The sequence below is a fragment of the Bufo bufo genome, chromosome 1, assembly GCF_905171765.1.
Source record: "Bufo bufo chromosome 1, aBufBuf1.1, whole genome shotgun sequence".
NCBI classification, from domain to species: domain Eukaryota; kingdom Metazoa; phylum Chordata; class Amphibia; order Anura; family Bufonidae; genus Bufo; species Bufo bufo.
In genome coordinates this window covers 464,012,318-464,037,138 of record NC_053389.1, presented here as the reverse complement: position 1 = coordinate 464,037,138, position 24,821 = coordinate 464,012,318, and the positions used below count along the sequence as shown (strand labels likewise).

General features: G+C 43.7%; 1 protein-coding gene across 2 annotated transcripts in view; it reads left to right on the top strand.

Annotated features, from left to right (window-relative positions):
• LOC120979732 (solute carrier family 23 member 1-like) overlaps positions 1 to 24,821 on the top strand; it is a 652,539-nt gene that overhangs the window by 533,229 nt on the left and 94,489 nt on the right. The window contains exon 11 of one of the 2 annotated variants that reach the window (XM_040408682.1): positions 16,338 to 16,780. The exons of the other annotated variant lie outside the window; for it this stretch is intronic. Within the exon in view, the coding sequence (XP_040264616.1) occupies positions 16,338 to 16,396 (59 nt within the window). The 3' untranslated portion in view covers positions 16,397 to 16,780. Of the gene's footprint in view, positions 1 to 16,337; positions 16,781 to 24,821 lie in introns of those variants that run through there. 2 annotated transcript variants of the gene reach the window in all.

The window sequence follows — 24,821 nt, the reverse complement described above, 5'->3', positions numbered from 1 at the left end:
GCCACATAATTACTTGTTCTTTTCTGTCCGGTGAATGCGTAATGTTTGGGACATTTACTCCATTGCCCTGCAGTAAAATTGTTATCCACTGACCTTCTAATATACTTACAGCTACATAATCATATGTTCTTTTCTTTCCAGTGAATGCATAATTTTTAGGGCCTATACTCCACTGGCCTACAGTAAAATTGTTATCCACTGACCGCCTAATATATCTTCAGCCACATAATCACTTGTTCTTTTCTGTCCGGTGAATGCCTAATGTTTGGGAGCTGTACTCAACTGGCCTACAGTATAATTGTTATCCACCGACCTCCTAATATACCTTTAGCCACATAATCACTTGTTCTTTTCTGTCCGGTGAATGCCTAATGTTTGGGTCCTATACTCTACTGGCCTGCAGTAAAATTGTTATCCACTGACCGGCTAATATACCTCCAGCCACATAATAACTTGTTCTTTTCTGTCCACTGAATGCATAATTTTTGGGGCCTGTACTCCACTGCCCTACAGTAAAATTGTTATCCATTGACCGCCTAATATATCTCTAGCCACATAATCACTTGTTCTTTTCTGTCAGGTGAATGCATCATTTTTGGGGCCTGTACTCAACTGGCCTACAGTAAAATGGTTTTCCACTGACATCCTAATATACCTTCAGCCACATAATCACTTGTTCTTTTCTGTCCGGTGAATGCCTAATGTTTGGGTCCTGTACTCTACTGGCCTGCAGTAAAATTGTTATCCACTGACCGCCTAATAGACCTCCAGCCACAAAATTACTTGTTCTTTTCTGTCCACTGAATGCATAATTTTTGGGGCCTTTACTCCACTGCCCTACAGTAAATTATTATTCATTTACCGCCTAATATATCTCTAGCCACATATTCACTTGTTCTTTTCTATCCAGTGAATGCATAATTTTTGGGGCCTGTCCTCCACTGGCCTACATCAAAATTGGTATCCATTGACTGCCTACTATACCTTCAGCCACATAATCACTTGTTCTTTTCTGTCCGGTGAATGCATAATTTTTGGGGCCTGTACTTCACTAGCCTACAGTAAAATTGTTATCCACTGACTGTCTAATATACCTCCAGCCATTTTCTGACTTGTTCTTTTCTGTCCAGTGAATGCATAATTTTTGGGGCCTGTACTCCACTGGCATACAGTAAAATTGTTATCCATTGACTGCCTAATATACCTCCAGCCACATAATCACTTGTTCTTTTCAGTCAGGTGAATGCATAATTTTTGGGGCCTGTACTCCACTGGCATACAGTAAAATTGTTATCCAACGACCTCCTTCTATACCTCCAGCCACATAATCACTTGTTCTTTTCTGTCCGGTGAATGCCTAATGTTTGGGTCCTGTACTCTACTGGCCTGCAGTAAAATTGTTATCCACTGACCGCCTAATATACCTCCAGCCACATAATTACTTGTTCTTTTCTGTCCGGTGAATGTGTAATGTTTGGGACATTTACTCCATTGCCCTGCAGTAAAATTGTTATCCACTGACCTTCTAATATACTTACAGCTACATAATCATATGTTCTTTTCTTTCCAGTGAATGCATAATTTTTGGGGCCTATACTCCACTGGCCTACAGTAAAATTGTTATCCACTGACCGCCTAATATATCTTCAGCCACATAATCACTTGTTCTTTTCTGTCCGGTGAATGCCTAATGTTTGGGAGCTGTACTCAACTGGCCTACAGTATAATTGTTATCCACCGACCTCCTAATATACCTTTAGCCACATAATCACTTGTTCTTTTCTGTCCGGTGAATGCCTAATGTTTGGGTCCTATACTCTACTGGCCTGCAGTAAAATTGTTATCCACTGACCGGCTAATATACCTCCAGCCACATAATAACTTGTTATTTTCTGTCCGGTGAATGCGTAATGTTTGGGACATTTACTTCATTGCTCTGCAGTAAAATTGTTATCCACTGACCGTCTAATATACCTCCAGCTACATAATCATATGTTTTTTTCTGTCCAGTGAATGCATAATTTTTGGGGCCTATACTCCACTAGCCTACAGTAAAATTGTTATCCACTGACTGCCTAATATACCTTCAGCCACATAATCACTTGTTCTTTTGTCAGGTGAATGCATAATTTTTGGGGCATGTACAGTCGTGGCCAAAAGTTTTGAGAATGACAAAAATATTGGAAATTGGAAAAGTTGCTGCTTAAGTTTTTATAATAGCATATACTTGCATATACTTCAGAATGTTATGAAGAGTGATCAGATGAATTGCATAGTCCTTCTTTGCCATGAAAATTAACTTAATCCCAAAAAAAAACTTTCCACTGCATTTCATTGCTGTCATTAAAGAACCTGCTGAGATCATTTCAGTAATCGTCTTGTTAACTCAGGTGAGAATGTTGACGAGCACGAGGCTGGAGATCATTATGCCAGGCTGATTGGGTTAAAATGGCAGACTTGACATGTTAAAAGGAGGGTGATGCTTGAAATCATTGTTCTTCCATTGTTAACCATGGTGATCTGCAAAGAAACGCGTGCAGCCATCATTGCATTGCATAAAAATGGCTTCACAGGCAAGGATATTGTGGCTACTACGATTGCACCTCAATCAACAATTTATAGGATCATCAAGAACTTCAAGGAAAGAGGTTCAATTCTTGTTAAGAAGGCTGCAGGGCGTCCAAGAAAGTCCAGCAAGCGCCAGGATCGTCTCCTAAAGAGGATTCAGCTGCGGGATCGGAGTGCCACCAGTGCAGAGCTTGCTCAGGAATGGCAGAAGGCAGGTGTGAGCGCATCTGCACGCACAGTGAGGCGAAGACTTTTGGAAGATGGCCTGGTGTCAAGAAGGGCAGCAAAGAAGCCACTTCTCTCCAAAAAAAACATCAGGGACAGATTGATCTTCTGCAGAAAGTATGGTGAAAAGACTGCTGAGGACTGGGGCAAAGTCATATTCTCCGATGAAGCCTCTTTCCGATTGTTTGGGGCATCTGGAAAAAGGCTTGTCCGGAGAAGAAAAGGTGAGCGCTACCATCAGTCCAGTGTCATGCCAACAGTAAAGCATCCTGAGACCATTTATGTGTGGGGTTGCTTCTCATCCAAGGGAGTGGGCTCACTCACAATTTTGCCCAAAAACACAGCCATGAATAAAGAATGGTACCAAAAACACCTTCCAACAGCAACTTCTTCCAACAATCCAACAACAGTTTGATGAAGAACAATGCATTTTCCAGCACGATGGAGTACCATGCCATAAGGCAAAAGTGATAATTAAGTGGCTCGGGGACCAAAACGTTGACATTTTGGGTCCATGGCCTGGAAACTCCCCAGATCTTAATCACATTGAGAACTTGTGGTCAATCCTCAAGAGGTGGGTTGACAAACAAAAACCCACTAATTCTGACAAACTCCAAGAAGTGATTATGAAAGAATGGGTTGCTATCAGTCAGGAATTGGCCCAGATGTTGATTGAGAGCATGCCCAGTCGAATTGCAGAGGTCCTGAAAAAGAAGGGCCAACACTGCAAATACTGACTCTTTGCATCAATGTCATGTAATTGTCGATAAAAGCCTTTGAAACGTATGAAGTGCGTGTATTGAATTATATTTCACTACATCACAGAAACAACTGAAACAAAGATCTAAAAGCAGTTTAGCAGCAAACTTTGTGAAAACGAATATTTTTGTCATTTTCAAAACTTTTGGCCACGACTGTACTCTACTGGCCTGCAGTAAAACTGTTATCCACTGACCGGCTAATATACCTCCAGCCACATAATAACTTGTTATTTTCTGTTCACTGAATGCATAATTTTTGGGGCCTGTACTCCGCTGCCCTACAGTAAAATTGTTATCCATTGCCTGCCTAATATATCTTCAGCCACATAATCACTTGTTCTTTTCTGCCAGGTGAATGCATAATGTTTGGGGGCTGTACTCCACTGGCCTACAGTAAAATTGTTATCCCTAACATCCTAATTTAACTCCAGCCACATAATCACTTTTGCTTTTCTGTCAGATGAATACCTAATTTTTGGGGCCCATACTTCACTGGCCTGCAGTAAAATTGTTATCCACTGACTGCCTAATATACATCCAGCCACATAATCACTTGTTCTTTTCTGTCCACTGAATGCATAATTTTGGGGGCCTGTACTCTACTGCCCTACAGTAAATTGTTATCCATTGACCGCCTAATATATCTCTAGCCACATATTCACTTGTTCATTTCTATCCAGTGAATGCATACTTTTTGGGGCCTGTTCTCCACTGGCCTACATCAAAATTGTTATCCATTGACTTCCTACTATACCTTCAGCCACATAATCACTTGTTCTATTCTGTCTGGTGAATGCATAATTTTTGGGGCCCGTACTTCACTAGCCTACAGTAAAATTGTTATCCACTGACTGTCTAATATACCTCCAGCCATTTTTTGACTTGTTCTTTTCTGTCCAGTGAATGCATAATTTTTGGGGCCTGTACTCCACTGGCATACAGTAAAATTGTTATCCATTGACTGCCTAATATACGTCCAGCCACATAATTACTTGTTCTTTTCAGTCAGGTGAATGCATAATTTTTGGGGCCTGTACTCCACTGGCCTACAATATAATTGTTATACAACGACCTCCTTATATACCTCCAGCCACATAATCACTTGTTCTTTTCTGTCCGGTGAATGCCTAATGTTTGGGTCCTGCACTCTACTGGCCTGCAGTAAAATTGTTATCCACTGACCGCCTAATATACCTCCAGCCACATAATCACTTTTGCTTTTCTGTCCGGTGAATGCCTAATGTTTGGGGCCTGTACTCTACTGGCCTGCAGTAAAATTGTTATCCACTGACCGCCTAATATACCTCCAACTACATACTAACTTGTCTTTTCTGTCGACTGAATGCATAATTTATGGGGCCTGTACTCCACTTGCCTACTGTAAAATTGTTATGCACTGACTTTCTAATATACCTCGAGCTGCATAATCACTTGTTCTTTTCTCTCAGGTGAATGCCTAATTTTTGGGGCCAATACTCCACTGGCCTTCCGTAAAATTGTTATCCACTGAATACCTCATATACATCCAGCCACATAAAAACTTGTTCTTTTCTGTCAGGTGAATGCATAATTTTTTGGGCCTGTACTCCACTGTCCTACAGTAAAATTGTTTTCCACTGACCTCCAAATATACCTCCAGCCACATAATCACTTGTTCTTTTCTGTCCGGTGAATGCCTAATGTTTTCGGGCCTGTACTCTACTGGTCTGCAGAAAAATTGTTATTCACTGACAGCCTAATGTACCTCCAGCCACATAATCACTTTTTCTTTTCTGTCAGGTTAATGCATAATTGTTGGGGCCTGTACTCCACAGGCCTACAGTAAAATTGTTATTTAGTGAACGCATAATATACCTCCAACCACATAATCACTTGTTCTTTTCTGTCAGGTTAATGTATAATAATTGGGGCCTGTACTCCACTGGCCTACAGAAAAATTGTTATCCACTGACCGTCTAATATACCTCCAGCCACATAATCACTTGTTCTTTTCTGTCCAGTGAATGCATAATTTTTGGGGCCTATACTCCACTGGCCTACCGTAAAATTGTTATCCATTAACCGCCTAATATACCTCCAGCCTGATAATCACTTGTTCATTTCTGTCCACTGAATGCATAATTTTTAGGGCCTGTACTCCACTGACCTACAGAAAAATTGTTATTAAGTGAATGCCTAACGTGCCTCCAGCCACATAATCACTTGTTCTTTTCTGTCCAGAGAATGTATAATTTTTGGGGCCTATACTCCACTGGCCAGTAGTAAAATTGTTATCCACTGACCACCTAATATACTTCCAGCCACATAATCACTTGTTCTTTTCTGTCAGGTGAATGCCTAATTTTTGGGGCCCGTACTCCACTGGCCTGCAGTAAAATTGTTATCCACTAACCGCCTAATATACCTCCTGCCACATAATCACTTGTTCTTTTCTGTCAAGAGAATTGTATAATTTTTGGGGCCTATACTCCACTGGCCAGTAGAAAAAAATTGTTATTCAGTGACCGTCTAATGTACTTCCAGCCACATATTCACTTGTTCTTTTCTGTCCGGTGAATGCCTAATGTTTGGGGCCTGTACTCCACTGGCCTGCAATAAAATTGTTATCGACTGACCGTCTAATATACCTCCAGCCACATAATCACTTGTTCTTTTCTGTCAGGTTAATGCATAATTTTTGGGGCCTATGCCTACAGTAAAATTGTTATGCACTGACCGTCTAATATACCTCGAGCCACATAATTACTTGTTCTTTTCTGTCAGGTGAATGCCTAATTTTTGGGGCCCGTACTCCACTGGCCTGCAGTAAAATTGTTATCCACTGACCGCCTAATATACCTCCTGCCACATAATCACTTGTTGTTTTCTGTTAGGTGAATGCCTAATTATAGTGGTCTGTACTCCACTGGCCTACAGCAAAATTGTTATTCAGTGACCGTCTAATGTACTTTCAGCCACATAATCCCTTGTTCTTTTCTGTCCGGTGAATGCCTAATTTTTGGGCCTGTACTTCACTGGCCTACAGTAAAAGTATTATGCATTGACCGTCTAATTTACCTCCAGCCACATAATCACTTGTTCTTTTCTGTCAGTTGAATGCCTAATTTTTGGGGCCTGTACTTCCGTGGCCTAAAATAAAAAATTTCTAGGCTCCAGCAGGGCACATTTTTGTCACGACCGCTATCCCAGCAGCAGTCGTGTCGCACCAGATGGAGGGGAAGGGGGACCCTTATCTACGGATGGGAATAGTATGGCCACCCCTGACTAACTCTAAGCTGGCACCTGTCTGCCCTGATACCCTAGACGGGGTGTGAACCCGTGCGTCGAGCAGGATGTCTAAACCCTCAGTCACCCTAACAAGCCTAGAGTGGGGAAAGGCCGATGGGAGCACTAGTCACCATCACTCATGTCTAGGAGAACAGCAGGGGAAGACAGCAACAAACAAACTATAGCAGAGATAGACTTATCCAGTCACGAGCAGAGAAGGCAATCCCAATCACGACAGTCCACGCCGGACAAGAGCTCCACAGCAACACCATCAAACGATCTCCTTCAAAGGTCAGAATAGAACTGGAAGTAAGGACTATATCTGGCAATGACTGCAAGTGAAACTGAAACTAATATAGTAGCTGGGAGTGGCAGACAGGACTCACCTGAGAAGGATGCCTACAAACTCCCAGTCAGGACAAAAAGGTTCACAAGGCAAAACCCGGATGACATACCCTGAACCATGGAGCAAACTCACAAGCTATCGCGAGTAGCAAGTCGCTGCGACCTTCTCCTCCCAGACCTGTCTGGATCAGTCACAGTCGTGACAGTACCCTCTCCAGTGCACCAGGTACTGAAGAGAGCGGCGAACATATCGTGAGTCAACAATCTTTTCTACCTGAAACTCAAGACTGCCATCAACAACCACCGGTGGAGGCGGTAGTGGCAATGGTTCAGGAGGTTCTACATATCTCTTAAGCAGAGATCTGTGGAAGACATTATGGATCCTTAGAGTCTGAGGTAGCTCCAGACGAAAAGCCACCGGGTTAATGATCTTAATTACCCTATGAGGACCAATAAATCTCGGACCTAATTTCCACGAGGGAACCTTCAACTTGATATTTCTGGTAGACAACCACACCAAGTCATTCACCCCAAGGTCCGGACCTTCAGAGCGCCTCCTATCAGCCACACGTTTGTATCTACCACCCATTATCTTCAAACTTTCTTGCACACTCTGCCACACTGAAGAAAGTGAAGACGCAAATCGTTCCTCCTCGGGAATCCCAGACGGCCCCCCTCACTAAACGTACAAAACTGAGGATGGAAACCATACGCACCAAAAAATGGTGACTTATCGGTGGATTCTTGACGACGATTATTAATGGCAAACTCGGCTAACGGTAAATAAGATGACCATTCCTCCTGATTTTCGGAAACAAAGCATCTCAAATATGTCTCTAGGTTTTGATTGGTACGTTCAGTCTGACCGTTGGACTGTGGATGGAAAGATGAAGAAAATGACAGATGAACCCCTAAACGAGAACAAAAAGCTTTCCAAAATTTAGAAATGAATTGGGTACCACGATCCGAAACAATATCGGAAGGGACCCCGTGAAGCTTCATGATGTGGTCAATAAAAACCTGAGCCAGTGTGTTAGCATTAGGCAATGCGGCAAGAGCAATAAAGTGCACCATTTTACTGAATCTGTCAACAACTACAAGAATAACAGTTTTCCTCGCTGAAACTGGTAGATCCGTAATGAAATCCATTGATAGGTGCGTCCAAGGCCTGTTTGGGATGGCTAGAGGTAAAAGACGCCCTGCCGGACGAGTATGATCTACCTTAGAACGAGCACAGGTATCACATGCAGACACAAAATTCAACACCTCCTGGCGCCACTTAGGCCACCAGAACCGACGAGACACTAATTCAGAGGTTGCCCTACTACCTGGGTGTCCTGCCAGTGTGGAGTTATGGTGTTCTTTTAGTATCTCCAGGCGTAAATTTTCTGGCACAAACAGTTTACCCGAGGGGCAGGAGGCCGGGGAGTCCCCCTGAGCCTCCAACACCCTCCCCTCTAAACCTGAGTGTAATGCAGAGACCACCACCCCCTTTTGCAAAATGGGCTCTGGTACCTCAACATCACCCCCTCCAGGAAAACTTCGAGACAATGCATCCGCCTTAGTATTTTTTGCCCCCGGGCGATAGGTTATTACAAAATTAAACCTAGTAAAAAATAACGACCACCGAGCCTGTCTAGGGGTGAGACGTTTAGCAGACTCCAGATATAATAAGTTTTTGTGATCAGTAATCACCGTGACGGGATGAACCGCCCCCTCCAAAAAATGACGCCACTCCTCAAAAGCCAACTTAATAGCCAAAAGTTCCCTGTTGCCAATATCATAGTTCCTTTCTGCAGTAGACAATTTCTTCGAAAAGAAAGCACACGGACGCCATTCACCAGGGGAAGGGCCCTGAGATAGTACCGCTCCCACCCCCACCTCTGATGCGTCAACCTCTACAATAAAAGGAAGCGAGACATATGGCTGTACGAGAATAGGGGCCGAGGTGAATCTCTCCTTCAGAGATGCAAAGGCAGTTTTGGCTGCATGTGACCATTTGGAAAAATCGAATCCCTTTCGGGTCATGTCCATCAGTGGTTTGACCACCAAGGAATAGTTCTTTATAAACTTTCTATAAAAGTTGGCAAACCCCAGGAAGCGTTGCAATGCCTTCAGGTTCTCAGGCAGATCCCAGTCTATAATCGCCCGGACTTTCTCTGGATCCATGCGGAAACCTGAATCTGACAACACATACCCCAGAAATGGCAGTTCTTTTACGGCGAACACACATTTTTCTAACTTAGCAAACAATTTGTTGGCCCTTAATATCTGCAGCACTTGTCTCACATGGATCTTATGTGTATCCAGATCCGGGGAATAGACCAGGATGTCATCAAGATATTTCACAACAAATCTCCCAATAAGGTGACTAAAAATATCGTTGACAAAATGTTGGAATACCGCAGGCGCATTAGTAAGACCAAATGGCATGACCAGATTTTCATAATGCCCTTCCGGAGTATTAAAAGCCGTCTTCCACTCATCCCCCTCTTTGATGCGAACCAGGTTATAGGCTCCTCTAAAATCCATTTTGGAGAACCATTTAGCACCAGCAACCTGATTAAAGAGGTCGGGAATGAGAGGAAGAGGATAGGGATCTCGGATAGTTATCCGGTTTAATTCCCGGAAATCCAGGCAAGGACGCAAGCCCCCATCTTTCTTTTTAACGAAAAAGAACCCTGCAGCCACAGGTGAAGAAGAGGGTCAGATGTGTCCCTTAGCCAAACTCTCCAAAATATAATCTTTCATAGCCTTCGTCTCCGGGCCGGAAAGATTGTATAACCGGGTTTTAGGTAGTTTTGCCCCAGGTAATAGATTAATCGGGCAATCATATGGACGATGAGGTGATAACCCCTGACAACCCATCTCAGAGAACACATCCATAAAATCTGACAGAAAGGCAGGTAAAGATGTTACAGAGAGTGTAGAGCACCTACTATTCAAGCAGTTGTCCTTACAATGTTCACTCCACTCCACAATCTCCCCGGCCTGCCAATCCACCACTGGATTGTGAGTCACCAGCCAGGGAAGCCCCAATACCATAGGAGCCGGAAGACCGTCCAGGACATAACAAGAGATATGCTCTTTATGGAGGTCCCCTACCTGCAGATGGATATTATGGATGATCTGAGTTAACTCTTTCTGAGTAAGAGGGGAGGAGTCGATGGCAAAAACAGGAATAGTTCTGCGTATCGGTTCCGGAGTAAAACCCAGAGCCTGAGCAAACCGTGAATCCACCAAGTTGACTCCCGCCCCACTGTCCAAAAAGACGGAACAGATCTCAGTCTTATTGCCCGCCTCAACGGTAGCGGACAACAAAAACTGAGACATGCGTATGGAAGAAACGAATACGCCCAGACTGTTATCCTCCGCACAATCTGGGGACTCTAGTTTTCCGGCGGCTCCTTTGTTTGTGGTCTCTTGGGTTCTGAGGGACAAACCTTTACAAAATGACCCCTCCCCCCACAATGAAAACAAACCTCTACGGCGGAACTTAGGAGGATTCACCCGTCTAGTGGCGCCCCCTATTTGCATTGGTTCGACTGGATCATAACAAACCGATCCCTGCCCTATAGAGGCCTCCGTAAAATTTAATAGTCTCTCCCTGAGTCGTCTGTCGATTCTTATGGACAGAGACATAGCAGCCTCCAGAGACCCAGGGACCTCGTATACCGCCAGCGCGTCTTTTAATTTTTCAGACAACCCCTGGCAGAACTGACTCCTAAGGGCCGAGTCGTTCCATAACGTATCAATAGCCCACCTGCGGAATTCAGAACAATATAGTTCAGCAGACCGGTTCTCTTGCCGAAGTCTACGTAGCTTAGACTCAGCCAGTGAGACCCTGTCCGGGTCATCATATACGAGACCCAGGGCTTCAAAAAACTCCTCCACTGATCGTAAGGCCAGAGAGTCTGATGGTAGGGAGAAAGCCCAAGCCTGCGGATCTCCTTGCAGGAGAGAAATTACAATGCCCACCCGTTGTTCCTCACCGCCGGAGGATCCAGGGCGTAACCTGAAGAACAATTTGCAAGCTTCTCTGAAGGTTACAAATTGGTCTCTCCCTCCTGAGAACCTATCAGGTAAAGCCACTTTTGGCTCAGAAGTACCTTGGTTTCCCGTAGCAACGGTGAAACTCAAGCATTGCTGCTGCTGCTGCAGCACTGTTGCTTTTATTCCTGCCACTTCAAGGGATAATCCCTGTAATTGTTTCGCCAAAACCGTAACCGGATCCATAGTGGAACAGAAAAATACAAAGCAAAACAGCAAGCAAAAAAAAAAAAAGAAAAGAAATGTCACTTTTATTTTTTTTTAAAAGGCCAGATATACTGTCACCACCGCTATCCCAGCAGCAGTCGTGTCGCACCAGACGGAGGGGAAGGGGGACCCTTATCTACGGATGGGAATAGTATGGCCACCCCTGACTAACCCTAAGCTGGCACCTGTCTGTCCTGATACCCTAGACGGGGTGTGAACCCGTGCGGTGAGCAGGATGCCTAAACCCTCAGTCACCCTAACAAGCCTAGAGTGGGGAAAGGCCGATGGGAGCACTAGTCACCATCACTCATGTCTAGGAGAACAGCAGGGGAAGACAGCAACAAACAAACTATAGCAGAGATAGACTTATCCAGTCACGAGCAGAGAAGGCGATCCCAATCACGACAGTCCACGCCGGACAAGAGCTCCACAGCAACACCATCAAACGATCTCCTTCAAAGGTCAGAATAGAACTGGAAGTAAGGACTATATCTGGCAATGACTGCAAGTGAAACTGAAACTAATATAGTAGCTGGGAGTGGCAGACAGGACTCACCTGAGAAGGATGCCTACAAACTCCCAGTCAGGACAAAAAGGTTCACAAGGCAAAACCCGGATGACATACCCTGAACCATGGAGCAAACTCACAAGCTATCGCGAGTAGCAAGTCGCTGCGACCTTCTCCTCCCAGACCTGTCTGGATCAGTCACAGTCGTGACAATTTTTGAGAGTTTCCCTTTACGACGCATAAAAATGGCCCCTGATTAAAATACAAATTTTTTGTGGAAATTTTGCAAATGATCCCCCTCTGGTATGTCACTGTCCTTGTTGTCGGACTATTTATGCACTTCTAGAAAGTATTTCGTGGCTGAAAATGTGACCTAAATATGATCGTCCATCACTAAACTGCTCCACTAACTTCAGAACAGACAGAGTGAAATGACAGCAGGCTTTTCTGAAACTTATATTTTTTGGCTTACATGGAAGAACAAACCGATGGGTGGTTGGTGCCACTGAGCCTCAAGTCCGACCTAGTGGTGTGCAACAACAGGCAAAATCACGTAGCAGCTCTGGGCCTAGCTGGTTTGATGCACATTCCTTGCCTGATGCATGTGCTGCATTTGGTGGTGCAGAGGTTCCTGAAAAATTCCCCCGAGATGTCAGAGCTGCTGCAGAAAGTGTGTGCCTTCTGTGCGCGCTTTCAACATTTTCACCCTGCTGCTTGCCTGTCTGCACTGCAGCGTATCTTCAGCCTTCATTCACCGCCTAATATGCAACATACCCACAAGGTGGAATTCCACCTTGCACATGCTGAAGAAACTGTGTGAGCAGTAGCAGACAATAGTGGAGTTTCAGCTGCAGCATGCATGGGTGAGTCACTCTGCGGAACAACACCAACAATGAGTGGGCCTCCATGCGTAACGTATGTGCCGTGTTGCGCTGTTTTGAGTACTCCACCAACATGGCTAGCACTGATGACACCGTCATCAGCGTTACTATCCTACTTCTATGCCTCCTTCAAAAAACACTTCTGGTGATGATTGAAGATGTGGCACTAGAGGAAGAGGAGGAGGAACAGGGATTATTCCCACAGTTATCAGGCCAGTTGTCCACAGTTGGCTCGGAAGGTAGGTTCCTGCACCAACAGTGGCCAGCTATACAACTGTCCAGCCAGGGCACATTTTTGGAAGATGAGGATGATGATGATGATGGTGAGGAGGAGAAACCATGTTCACAGCAGGGTGGCACCCATATCAGCTCTTGGGCATCAGTGGAGCATGGCTGGAGGGAGACAGAGGACACAGACGATATACCTCCCACTGAGGACAGCTTGTTGTTGCCTCTGGGCAGCCTGGCACACATGAGAGAGTACATGTTGCTGTGCCTGTGCAACGACTATGAAGTTACCCTGATTGTTACCAGTTCTGATTACTGGGTGGCCACTCAGCTTGATCCCTGCTACAAGGATAATGTGCCATCCTTACTTTTGTCACTGGAGCATGATCGGAAGATGCGTCTATCACAAACACACGCTGGTAGATGCTTTACTGAATGCATTCCCATCTGACAGCGAGGGCTTAGTGAAATCCCCAGGTGGAGGAGGAGGAAGTCGCCAACACAGCTGGGGCTCCGGCACCACCTCAGAAGGGAGGAAGGGAGGGTTAGCATGTCCAAAATGTGGAAAAGCTTTGTAAGCACTCCACAACATCCAGCAGGAGGCAGCATTTCAGCAACATAGTGAAACAGTACATGTGCACCCGTCTGCATGTACTGACTGATGGGTCTGCCCCATTTAACTTCAGGGTCTCCAAATTAGACACATCACCTGAGCTTGTCCTTTATGCCTTGGAGGTGCTGGCCTGCCCTGCGGCAAGTGTATTGTCCAAATGTGTGTTTAGCACAGCAGGGATTGTGATCACAGGACTTGTCCATACCTTGGGCAGAGTAGAGAAATATATAGGCCACACCCAGCCATTGTTATGCTCAAACACAGTTTGTTCAGTTTGTCATTTCCAATATTTTGGGCCCTCCCCAAATAAAAAATATAGATAGAATTTTTTTTTTAAATAAACAACAACACAAAAACAGTGTTGGCTACCTCCTCCACCTCTTCCACCTATATTGTCATGTCCACTTCCTCTTCCACTCGGACCTCCACCTTCTGACTCAAGACTATTATTAGCTATATTGGCAGAGTAGAGAAATATACTGGCCGCACCCCAAAAATAGCTATAGGTCACACACAAAAGACAAATAAAAAAAAAAGAAAATAAAAATTTTCTCCTCCCCCTCTTCCATCTACACTGCCACGTCCACTGCCTCCTCAACCACCTACTCCACTTGGACCTCCGCCTCCTGGTTCAGGATTATTAATTTAATTTTTTCCATTATATGTTATTTTAAGTTATTTCCCCAACCACAATTGTTTGCAGGGCAATTATAGCACTCAAGTTTGCTTCCTTTTGCAGCCCTCTAGCCCTTTTATATGACTATTTTACAGCCATTTTACAGCACTAAAGTTTGGGTCCCCATTGACGTCTGTGGGATTTGGGTGTTCGGGTTCGCTCATCCCTATTCATAGCCAATACATTTTAAGAATATTTGGCTGTTTTCATTTTTGCACTATATACACTGCTCAAAAAAATAAAGGGAACACTTAAACAACACAATGTAACTCCAAGTCAATCCCACTTCTGTGAAATCAAACTGTCCACTTAGGAAGCAACACTGAGTGACAATCAATTTCACATGCTGTTGTGCAAATGGGATAGACAACAGGTGGAAATTATAGGTAATTAGCAAGACACCCCCAATAAAGGAGTTGTTCTGCAGGTGGGGAGCACAGACCACTTCTCAGTTCCTATGCTTCCTGGCTGATGTTTTGGTCACTTTTGAATGCTGGTGGTGCTTTCACTCTAGTGGTAGCATGAGACGGAGTCTACAACCCACACAAGTGGCTCAGGTAGTGCAGCTTATCCAGGATGGCACATCAATTCGAGCTGTGGCAAGAAGGTTTGCTGTGTCAGTCAGTGTAGTGTCCAGAGCATGGAGGCGCTACCAGGAGACAGGCCAGTACATCAGGAGACGTGGAGGAGGCCGTAGGAGGGCAACAACCCAGCAGCAGGACCGCTACCTCCGCCTTTGTGCAAGGAGGAACAGGAGGAGCACTGCAAGATCCCTGCAAAATGACCTCCAGCAGGCCACAAATGTGCATGTGTCTGCTCAAACGGTCAGAAACAGGCTCCATGAGGGTGATATGAGGGCCCGACATCCACAGGTGGGGGTTGTGCTTACAGCCCAACACCGTGCAGGACGTTTGGCATTTGCCAGAGAACATCAAGATTGGCAAACTCGCCACTGGCGCCCTGTGCTCTTCCCAGATGAAAGCAGGTTCACACTGACCACATGTGACAGACGTGACAGAGTCTGGAGACGCCGCGGAGAACGTTCTGCTGCCTGCAACATCCTCCAGCATGACCGGTTTGGCATTGGGTCAGTAATGGTGTGGGGTGGCATTTCTTTGGAGGGCCGCACAGCCCTCCATGTGCTCACCAGAGGTAGCCTGACTCCCATTAGGTACCGAGATGAGATCCTCAGACCCCTTGTGAGACCATATGCTGGTTCGGTTGGCCCTGGGTTCCTCCTAATGCAAGACAATGCTAGACCTCATGTGGCTGGAGTGTGTCAGCAGTTCCTGCAAGACGAAGGCATTGATGCTATGGACTGGCCCACCCGTTCCCCAGACCTGAATCCAATTGAGCACATCTGAGACATCATGTCTCGCTCTATCCACCAACGTCACGTTGCACCACAGACTGTCCAGGAGTTGGCAGATGCTTTAGTCCAGGTCTAAGAGGAGATCCCTCAGGAGACCGTCCGCCACCTCATCAGGAGCATGCACAGGCGTTGTAGGGAGGTCATACAGGCACGTGGAGGCCACACACACTACTGAGCCTCATTTTGACTTGTTTTAAGGACATTACATCAAAGTTGGATCAGCCTGTAGTGTGTTTTTCCACTTTAATTTTGAGTGTGACTCCAAATCCAGACCTCCATGGGTTGAAAAATTTGATTTCCATTTTTTTATTTTTGTGTGATTTTGTTGTCAGCACATTCAACTATGTAAAGAACAAAGTATTTCAGAAGAATATTTAATTAACTCAGATCTAGGATGTGTTATTTTTGTGTTCCCTTTATTTTTTTTGAGCAGTGTATTATACTGTGCCATTGAAAATTAAATACATACTACTGTCTTCCTAGAACTGCCAGCACACACACATATATATATATATATATATATATATAGATAATCTGTTGTTAGTTTATTGTTACTGTAAGAGAAAGGTTATAAATTAGTAAAATAGTAGATTAGTAGAATTTGAATGTGTGATAGCTCTATTTTTCTCTTGACAGACCTAAATAAATATGCCCTAATTGAGTCACAACATGGGGGCTCTCATTTACCACTGTGAAAGGTCTGACTGAGAAAGTCAGAAACATCCAAACAAAGGAGGAAGTTAGGAAGTTATTAATTTAATTAACTGTATTCTGGTGATATTGATTGCTACAGTATGTGGCCCATGATTTATTTCCAAGGGCCAAGATCACTCTCAGACTAGCCCTGATTTTTAATTATATGTTACTACTAACCATTCTAAAATTAAATCCAGCCTGTGATTATTGATTTGTAATTTTTTTTTCTATGTGTTACATATGTTATATCTTCATTTTTTGGTGTTTGTTGTCACCAACATTATACAATTTTCCCCAGGAAAAAGCAGAGAAAAATGCCATTGAGCAATTTAGCTTGGCCACATTGTTAATGTTTTAAAAGAAACAGATGGAGTAACATTCTCAGTTGTCAGGGCGAGGGGATAACTGCACAATTTCAAGCTCTGGACTGGAGCAATATTTTTGCTTGGATGGCATCCCAAACACAAAATGTGCTTTAACTTGGGTTGGTCTTACCTAGTCTTGCAAGTAGTCCTTGAATAATTACCTACATTGCATAAATGTTCCTTTCACTAATATTTATGGAATACTGTTTATGAATAGATAATTCTTTGCTTTGGCTCTGCCTCAATTCACTACCAATCCATTTAGCAGCTATGAAACCACTTTCTTTTGTATTCCACCTTTTTGTTCTGTAAATACATTGAATCAAACAAAGCAAGCTTGCCAACCAGTGTTATTAAATTGTCGGGGGAACACCTTGTGAAAATAGACATTTAACAGAACAGCTTCCTTCTTATTTTACTAATGTGAATTAGAATAGTTTATTTAGTCATCAAGTTTTATTTTTAGCATTTATGTTGATATTATGGGTAACACATAAAAGGAAGATACCATTATTATGTATATAGACAGCACAGTGTCTCTATGGTTAGCATTGTTGCCTTTTAGCACTTTGCTTTTAGGTTCAAATTCGATTAAAATCAACATCTGAGTTTAATTATATGTTCGCCCCAAGGTTGTTTTGATGTCTTCCAGGCATTCTGGTTCCTCCTACGCTATAAAAACATATGGATAGGTTAAGTGTGAAATTAACCACAGTATGTCTATGTTTTTCACTGAGATGAGGAAATAAAGGGGCTTTCCTCATTTGAGCAAATTACATTTATCATGTAGACAAAGTTAATACAAGGCACTTACTAATGTATTGTGATTTTCCATATTTCCTCCACTGCTGAATTGATTCATTTTTCCATCACATTACACACTGCTCATATCCAGAGGTTATGCCCACCCTGCAATCCAGCAGTGGTGGTCATGCTTGCACACTATAGGAAAAAGTGTCAGCCTATGTGCACTCCCTCGGTCCCAGCCACCAAACAGGCAGGCATCTTTTCCTATGTTGTGCAAACATGGCCACGATCCTATTAAAAAGGATGTCCACGCCTTTACAAGTGATGGCCTATCCTCAGGATAGGCCATCACTACCTGACCAGAACAGCTCATCGGCAACACCCTGTACACCTGCCAATCAGCTGTTCTGCAGTAGCTCTGGCCCTGGAACCACACAACTCTGTCTGGTGTGCACTGGATGGAGCTGGTTACTGCATTGTTATTCCCATTGAAGTGAATAGGAGCATGTTGAGTTAACCAACTCCATCCACTGAACAAATGGACTTAACTTAGCTATGTAGTCCCAGTCCCAACTTCCAGTGATAGAGCAACTATAGAACAGCTTATTGTTGCCGATCAGCTGTTCTGATCAGACAGTGATTTCCTGTCTTGCCGATAGGACAAATCTTGTAAAGGAGTGGACAACCCGTTTAATTGCAGTACTACATAAGTAGTACTGCTGACACTGATCTCGGGATCGCTAATTAAAATTTTGATACTACCCTGCTGCCACAAATCTTTGTTGCAATACATTGACAAGAATCCAAAGACTCCATTTAAAGGGAATCTGTCATAATGATCTTGAACTATTATCTGCAGTAATACATGAGTAACACTGCAGATAAGTCCAATTCAATACTTTTTATTTTCCTACTGCCCTCTGTTCCCCAATGGTCAGTGTTTAAAGCTTCACTAAAATATATTGTAAGGAATGCTGTGAATGCACACAGGAGTCCTCTTCATTACATTAGCATGGCACGGCAGTCCAGACTGTGTAGTTCAGTAAAACTTTGAGCACTGACAGTGGGGGCACAGGGGGCAGTAGGAAAATATAAAATGGAGATCTGGATACCTTATGTGCAATACAACTCATGTATTACTGCAGATAATAGTCCGGAATAATGGTGACAGATTCCATTTAATATACTGTACAGAATCCTACCATACTAAAGGGGTTTTCTATGTTTACATTTTTTTTAAAAGGCTCCCTATGGTATAAAATAATAAAATAAATCAATACTCCTTTATCCACCAATGCTCCTGTTTCAATGCTCCCCTATCGACTATACCAGATTTCATTTTAAACTGAAGTAGCTGATGCAGTTACTTGGAAAATCCATTTCAGAATGGGTCATTTTTGAATGTTTTCCTACATGATATTTAGATAAGCATTTTATACATCTAGCAACATTTTCTAAAAGTCTATGCAGCCATGATGTGGATTTTCAAAGTGAATACATCAGCCTCATCAGGTTGATTTCATATAGTATGCATTTTGTATTTTGAAATTTGGAGACAGATTCTCCTAGAAACAGTTAAAGGGTCACTGAGTTTTGGTAAAACCTTTGATATGTCATTTTGATTTGTGGGTGTCTGAGCACTGAGACTACCACTGATCGCTAGAATGAGAAAAGAGAAGTATGCACACATCGCACTCTCTCCTCCTTGCAATAGACTGAATCGAGACAGGTCCATAGACATTCTATTGAGCCCATCTCATGCAGCAAGGAGAGAGAGAGTGTGACATCTTCACGTTTTTCTCTTTTAGTTCTAGGGATAGGCGGAAGTCTCAGCACTCAGACAACCACCGATAAAAACTTTTGATATGTCTTTATGATAAGTATACAGCATGTGATCGCTGCAGCCAATCACTTACTCAGTGATACACAGCTTGAGACTGCTGAGGAAAGAGATTGGCTATAGCAGTCACATACCAAATACCCGTATGTTAGTGATAGACGAACATCGGCTGGGACGGTTCGCGAACGCGTGTTTGTGATCAAATGTTCGCGGCGGGCCCCATTGACTTTAATGTAAGGCGAACCTTAAAAACCTTCAGGTCATATTTGCAGCCACCCAATACTTACTAGAAGTGCACAAATAGTCCCACAACATGGACAGTGACATACCAGAGGGGGATCATTGGCAAAAATTCCCACAAAAAATATGTATTTTAATCAGGGGCCATTTTTATGCATCTTAACCACCTCAGCCCCCAGTGCTTAAACACCCTGAAAGACCAGGCCACTTTTTACACTTCTGACCTACACTACTTTCACTGTTTATTGCTCGGTCATGCAACTTACCACCCAAATGAATTTTACCTCCTTTTCTTCTCACTAATAGAGCTTTCATTTGGTGGTATTTCATTGCTGCTGACATTTTTACTTTTTTTGTTATTAATCGAAATTTAACGATTTTTTTGCAAAAAAATGACATTTTTCACTTTCAGTTGTAAAATTTTGCAAAAAAAACGAGATCCATATAGAAATTTTGCTCTAAATTTATAGTTCTACATGTCTTTGATAAAAAAAAAAATGTTTGGGTAAAAAAAAAATGGTTTGGGTAAAAGTTATAGCGTTTACAAACTATGGTACAAAAATGTGAATTTCCGCTTTTTGAAGCAGCTCTGACTTTCTGAGCACCTGTCATGTTTCCTGAGGTTCTACAATGGCCAGACAGTACAAACACCCCACAAATGACCCCATTTCGGAAAGTACACACCCTAAGGTATTCGCTGATGGGCATAGTGAGTTCATAGAACTTTTTATTTTTTGTCACAAGTTAGCGGAAAATGATGATTTTTTTTTTTTTTTCTTACAAAGTCTCATATTCCACTAACTTGTGACAAAAAATAAAAACTTCTATGAACTCACTATGCCCATCACGAAATACCTTGGGGTCTCTTCTTTCCAAAATGGGGTCACTTGTGGGGTAGTTATACTGCCCTGGCATTTTAGGGGCCCAAATGTGTGGTAAGGTTTTTGAAATCAAATTCTGTAAAAAATGACCTGTGAAATCCGAAAGGTGCTCTTTGGAATATGGGCCCCTTTGCCCACCTAGGCTGCAAAAAAGTGTCACACATCTGGTATCTCCGTACTCAGGAGAAGGTGGGGAATGTGTTTTGGGGTGTCTTTTTACATATACCCATGCTGGGTGAGATAAATATCTTGGTCAAATGCCAACTTTGTATAAAAAAATGGGAAAAGTTGTCTTTTGCCAAGATATTTCTCTCACCCAGCATGGGTATATGTAAAATGACACCCCAAAACACATTCCCCACCTTCTCCTGAGTACGGCAATACCAGATGTGTGACACTTTTTTGCAGCCTAGGTGGGCAAAGGGGCCCATATTCCAAAGAGCACCTTTCGGATTTCACAGGTCATTTTTTACAGAATTTGATTTCAAACTCCTTACCACACATTTGGGCCCCTAGAATGCCAGGGCAGTATAACTACCCCACAAGTGACCCCATTTTGGAAAGAAGACACCCCAAGGTATTCCGTGAGGGGCATGGCAAGTTCCTAGAATTTTTTATTTTTTGTCACAAGTTAGTGGAAAATGATGATTTTTTTTTTTTTTTTTTTTCATACAAAGTCTCATATTCCACTAACTTGTGACAAAAAATAAAAACTTCCATGAACTCACTATGCCCATCAGCGAATACCTTGGGGTCTCTTCTTTCCAAAATGGGGTCACTTGTGGGGTAGTTATACTGCCCTGGCATTCTAGGGGCCCAAATGTGTGGTAAGGAGTTTGAAATCAAATTCTGTAAAAAATGACCTGTGAAATCCGAAAGGTGCTCTTTGGAATATGGGCCCCTTTGCCCACCTAGGCTGCAAAAAAGTGTCACACATCTGGTATCTCCGTACTCAGGAGAAGGTGGGGAATGTGTTTTGGGGTGTCATTTTACATATACCCATGCTGGGTGAGATAAATATCTTGGTCAAATGCCAACTTTGTATAAAAAAATGGGAAAAGTTGTCTTTTGCCAAGATATTTCTCTCACCCAGCAGGGGTATATGTAAAATGACACCCCAAAACACATTCCCCACCTTCTCCTGAGTACGGGGATACCAGATGTGTGACACTTTTTTGCAGCCTAGGTGGGCAAAGGGGCCCATATTCCAAAGAGCACCTTTCGGATTTCACAGGTCATTTTTTACAGAATTTGATTTCAAACTCCTTACCACACATTTGGGCCCCTAGAATGCCAGGGCAGTATAACTACCCCACAAGTGACCCCATTTTGGAAAGAAGAGACCCCAAGGTATTCGCTGATGGGCATAGTGAGTTCATGGAAGTTTTTATTTTTTGTCACAAGTTAGTGGAATATGAGACTTTGTATGAAAAAAAAAAAAAAAAAATCAGCATTTTCCACTAACTTGTGACAAAAAATAAAAAATTCTAGGAACTCGCCATGCCCCTCACGGAATACCTTGGGGTGTCTTCTTTCCAAAATGGGGTCACTTGTGGGGTAGTTATACTGCCCTGGCATTTTACAGGGGCCCTAATGTGTGGTAAGTAGGTAAATGACCTGTGAAATCCTAAAGGTGCTCTTTGGAATGTGGGCCCCTTTGCCCACCTAGGCTGCAAAAAAGTGTCACACATGTGGTATCGCCGTATTCAGGAGAAGTTGGGGAATGTGTTTTGGGGTGTCATTTTACATATACCCTTGCTGGGTGAGAGAAATATCTTGGCAAAAGACAACTTTTCCCATTTTTTTATACAAAGTTGGCATTTGACCAAGATATTTCTCTCACCCAGCATGGGTATATGTAAAATGACACCCCAAAACACATTCCCCACCTTCTCCTGAGTACGGCGATACCAGATGTGTGACACTTTTTTGCAGCCTAGATGCGCAAAGGGGCCCAAATTCCTTTTAGGAGGGCATTTTTAGACATTTGGATACCAGACTTCTTCTCACGCTTTGGGGCCCCTAGAATGCCAGGGCAGTATAAATACCCCACATGTGACCCCATTTTGGAAAGAAGACACCCCAAGGTATTCAATGAGGGGCATGGCGAGTTGATAGAAATTTTTTTTTTTGGCACAAGTTAGCGGAAATTGATATTTTTAATTTTTTTCTCACAAAGTCTCCCGTTCCGCTAACTTGGGACAAAAATTTCAATCTTTCATGGACTCAATATGCCCCTCACGGAATACCTGGGGGTGTCTTCTTTCCGAAATGGGGTCACATGTGGGGTATTTATACTGCCCTGGCATTCTAGGGGCCCTAAAGCGTGAGAAGAAGTCTGGAATATAAATGTCTAAAAAATTTTACGCATTTGGTTTCCGTGAGGGGTATGGTGAGTTCATGTGAGATTTTATTTTTTGACACAAGTTAGTGGAATATGAGACTTTGTAAGAAAAAAATTCCGCTAACTTGGGCCAAAAAAATGTCTGAATGGAGCCTTACAGAGGGGTGATCAATGACAGGGGGGTGATCAATGACAGGGGGCTGATCAATGACAGGGGGGTGATCAGGGAGTCTATATGGGGTGATAACCACAGTCATTGATCACGCCCGTGTAAGGCTTCATTCAGACGTCCGTATGCGTTTTGCGGATCCGATCCATCTATCAGTGGATCCGTAAAAATCATGCGGACGTCTGAATGGAGCTTTACAGGGGGGTAATCAATGACAGGGGGGTGATCAATGACAGGGGGGTGATCAGGGAGTCTATATGGGGTGATCACCACAGTCATTGATCACGCCCCTGTAAGGCTTCATTCAGACGTCCGTATGCGTTTTGCGGATCCGATCCATCTATCAGTGCATCCGTAAAAATCATGCGGACATCTGAATGGAGCTTTACAGGGGGGTAATCAATGACAGGGGGGTGATCAGGGAGTCTATATGGGGTGATCACCACAGTCATTGATCACGCCCCTGTAAGGCTTCATTTAGACGTCCGGATGCGTTTTGCGGATCCGATTCATCTATCAGTGGATCCGTAAAAATCATGCGGACGTCTGAATGGAGCTTTACAGGGGGGTAATCAATGACAGGGGGGTAATCAATGACAGGGGGGTGATCAGGGAGTCTATATGGGGTGATCACCACAGTCATTGATCACGCCCCTGTAAGGCTTCATTCAGACGTCCGGATGCGTTTTGCGGATCCGATCCATCTATCAGTGCATCCGTAAAAATCATGCGGACATCTGAATGGAGCTTTACAGGGGGTTGATCAATGACAGGGGGGTGATCACCACAGTCATTGATCATGCCCCTGTAAGGCTTCATTCAGACGTCCGGATGCGTTTTGCGGATCGGATCCATCTATCAGTGCATCCGTAAAAATCATGCGGACATCTGAATGGCGCTTTACAGGGGGGTGATCAGGGAGTCTATATGGGGTGATCACCACAGTCATTAATCATGCCCCTGTAAGGCTTCATTCAGACGTCCGGATGCGTTTTGCGGATCCGATCCATCTATCAGTGCATCCGTAAAAATCATGCGGACATCTGAATGGAGCTTTACAGGGGGGTAATCAATGACAGGGGGGTGATCACCACAGTCATTGATCATGCCCCTGTAAGGCTTCATTCAGACGTCCGGATGCGTTTTGCGGATCGGATCCATCTATCAGTGCATCCGTAAAAATCATGCGGACATCTGAATGGAGCTTTACAGGGGGGTGATCAGGGAGTCTATATGGGGTGATCACCACAGTCATTGATCATGCCCCTGTAAGGCTTCATTCAGACGTCCGGATGCGTTTTGCGGATCGGATCCATCTATCAATGCATCCGTAAAAATCATGCGGACATCTGAATGGAGCTTTACAGGGGGGTGATCAGGGAGTCTATATGGGGTGATCACCACAGTCATTGATCACGCCCCTGTAAGGCTCCATTCAGACGTCCGGATGCGTTTTGCGGATCCGATCCATCTATCAGTGGATCCGTAAAAATCATGCGGACGTCTGAATGGAGCTTTACAGGGGGGTAATCAATGACAGGGGGGTAATCAATGACAGGGGGTGATCAGGGAGTCTATATGGGGTGATCACCACAGTCATTGATCATGCCCCTGTAAGGCTTCATTCAGACGTCCGGATGCGTTTTGCGGATCGGATCCATCTATCAGTGCATCCGTAAAAATCATGCGGACATCTGAATGGAGCTTTACAGGGGGGTGATCAGGGAGTCTATATGGGGTGATCACCACAGTCATTGATCATGCCCCTGTAAGGCTTCATTCAGACGTCCGGATGCGTTTTGCGGATCGGATCCATCTATCAGTGCATCCGTAAAAAT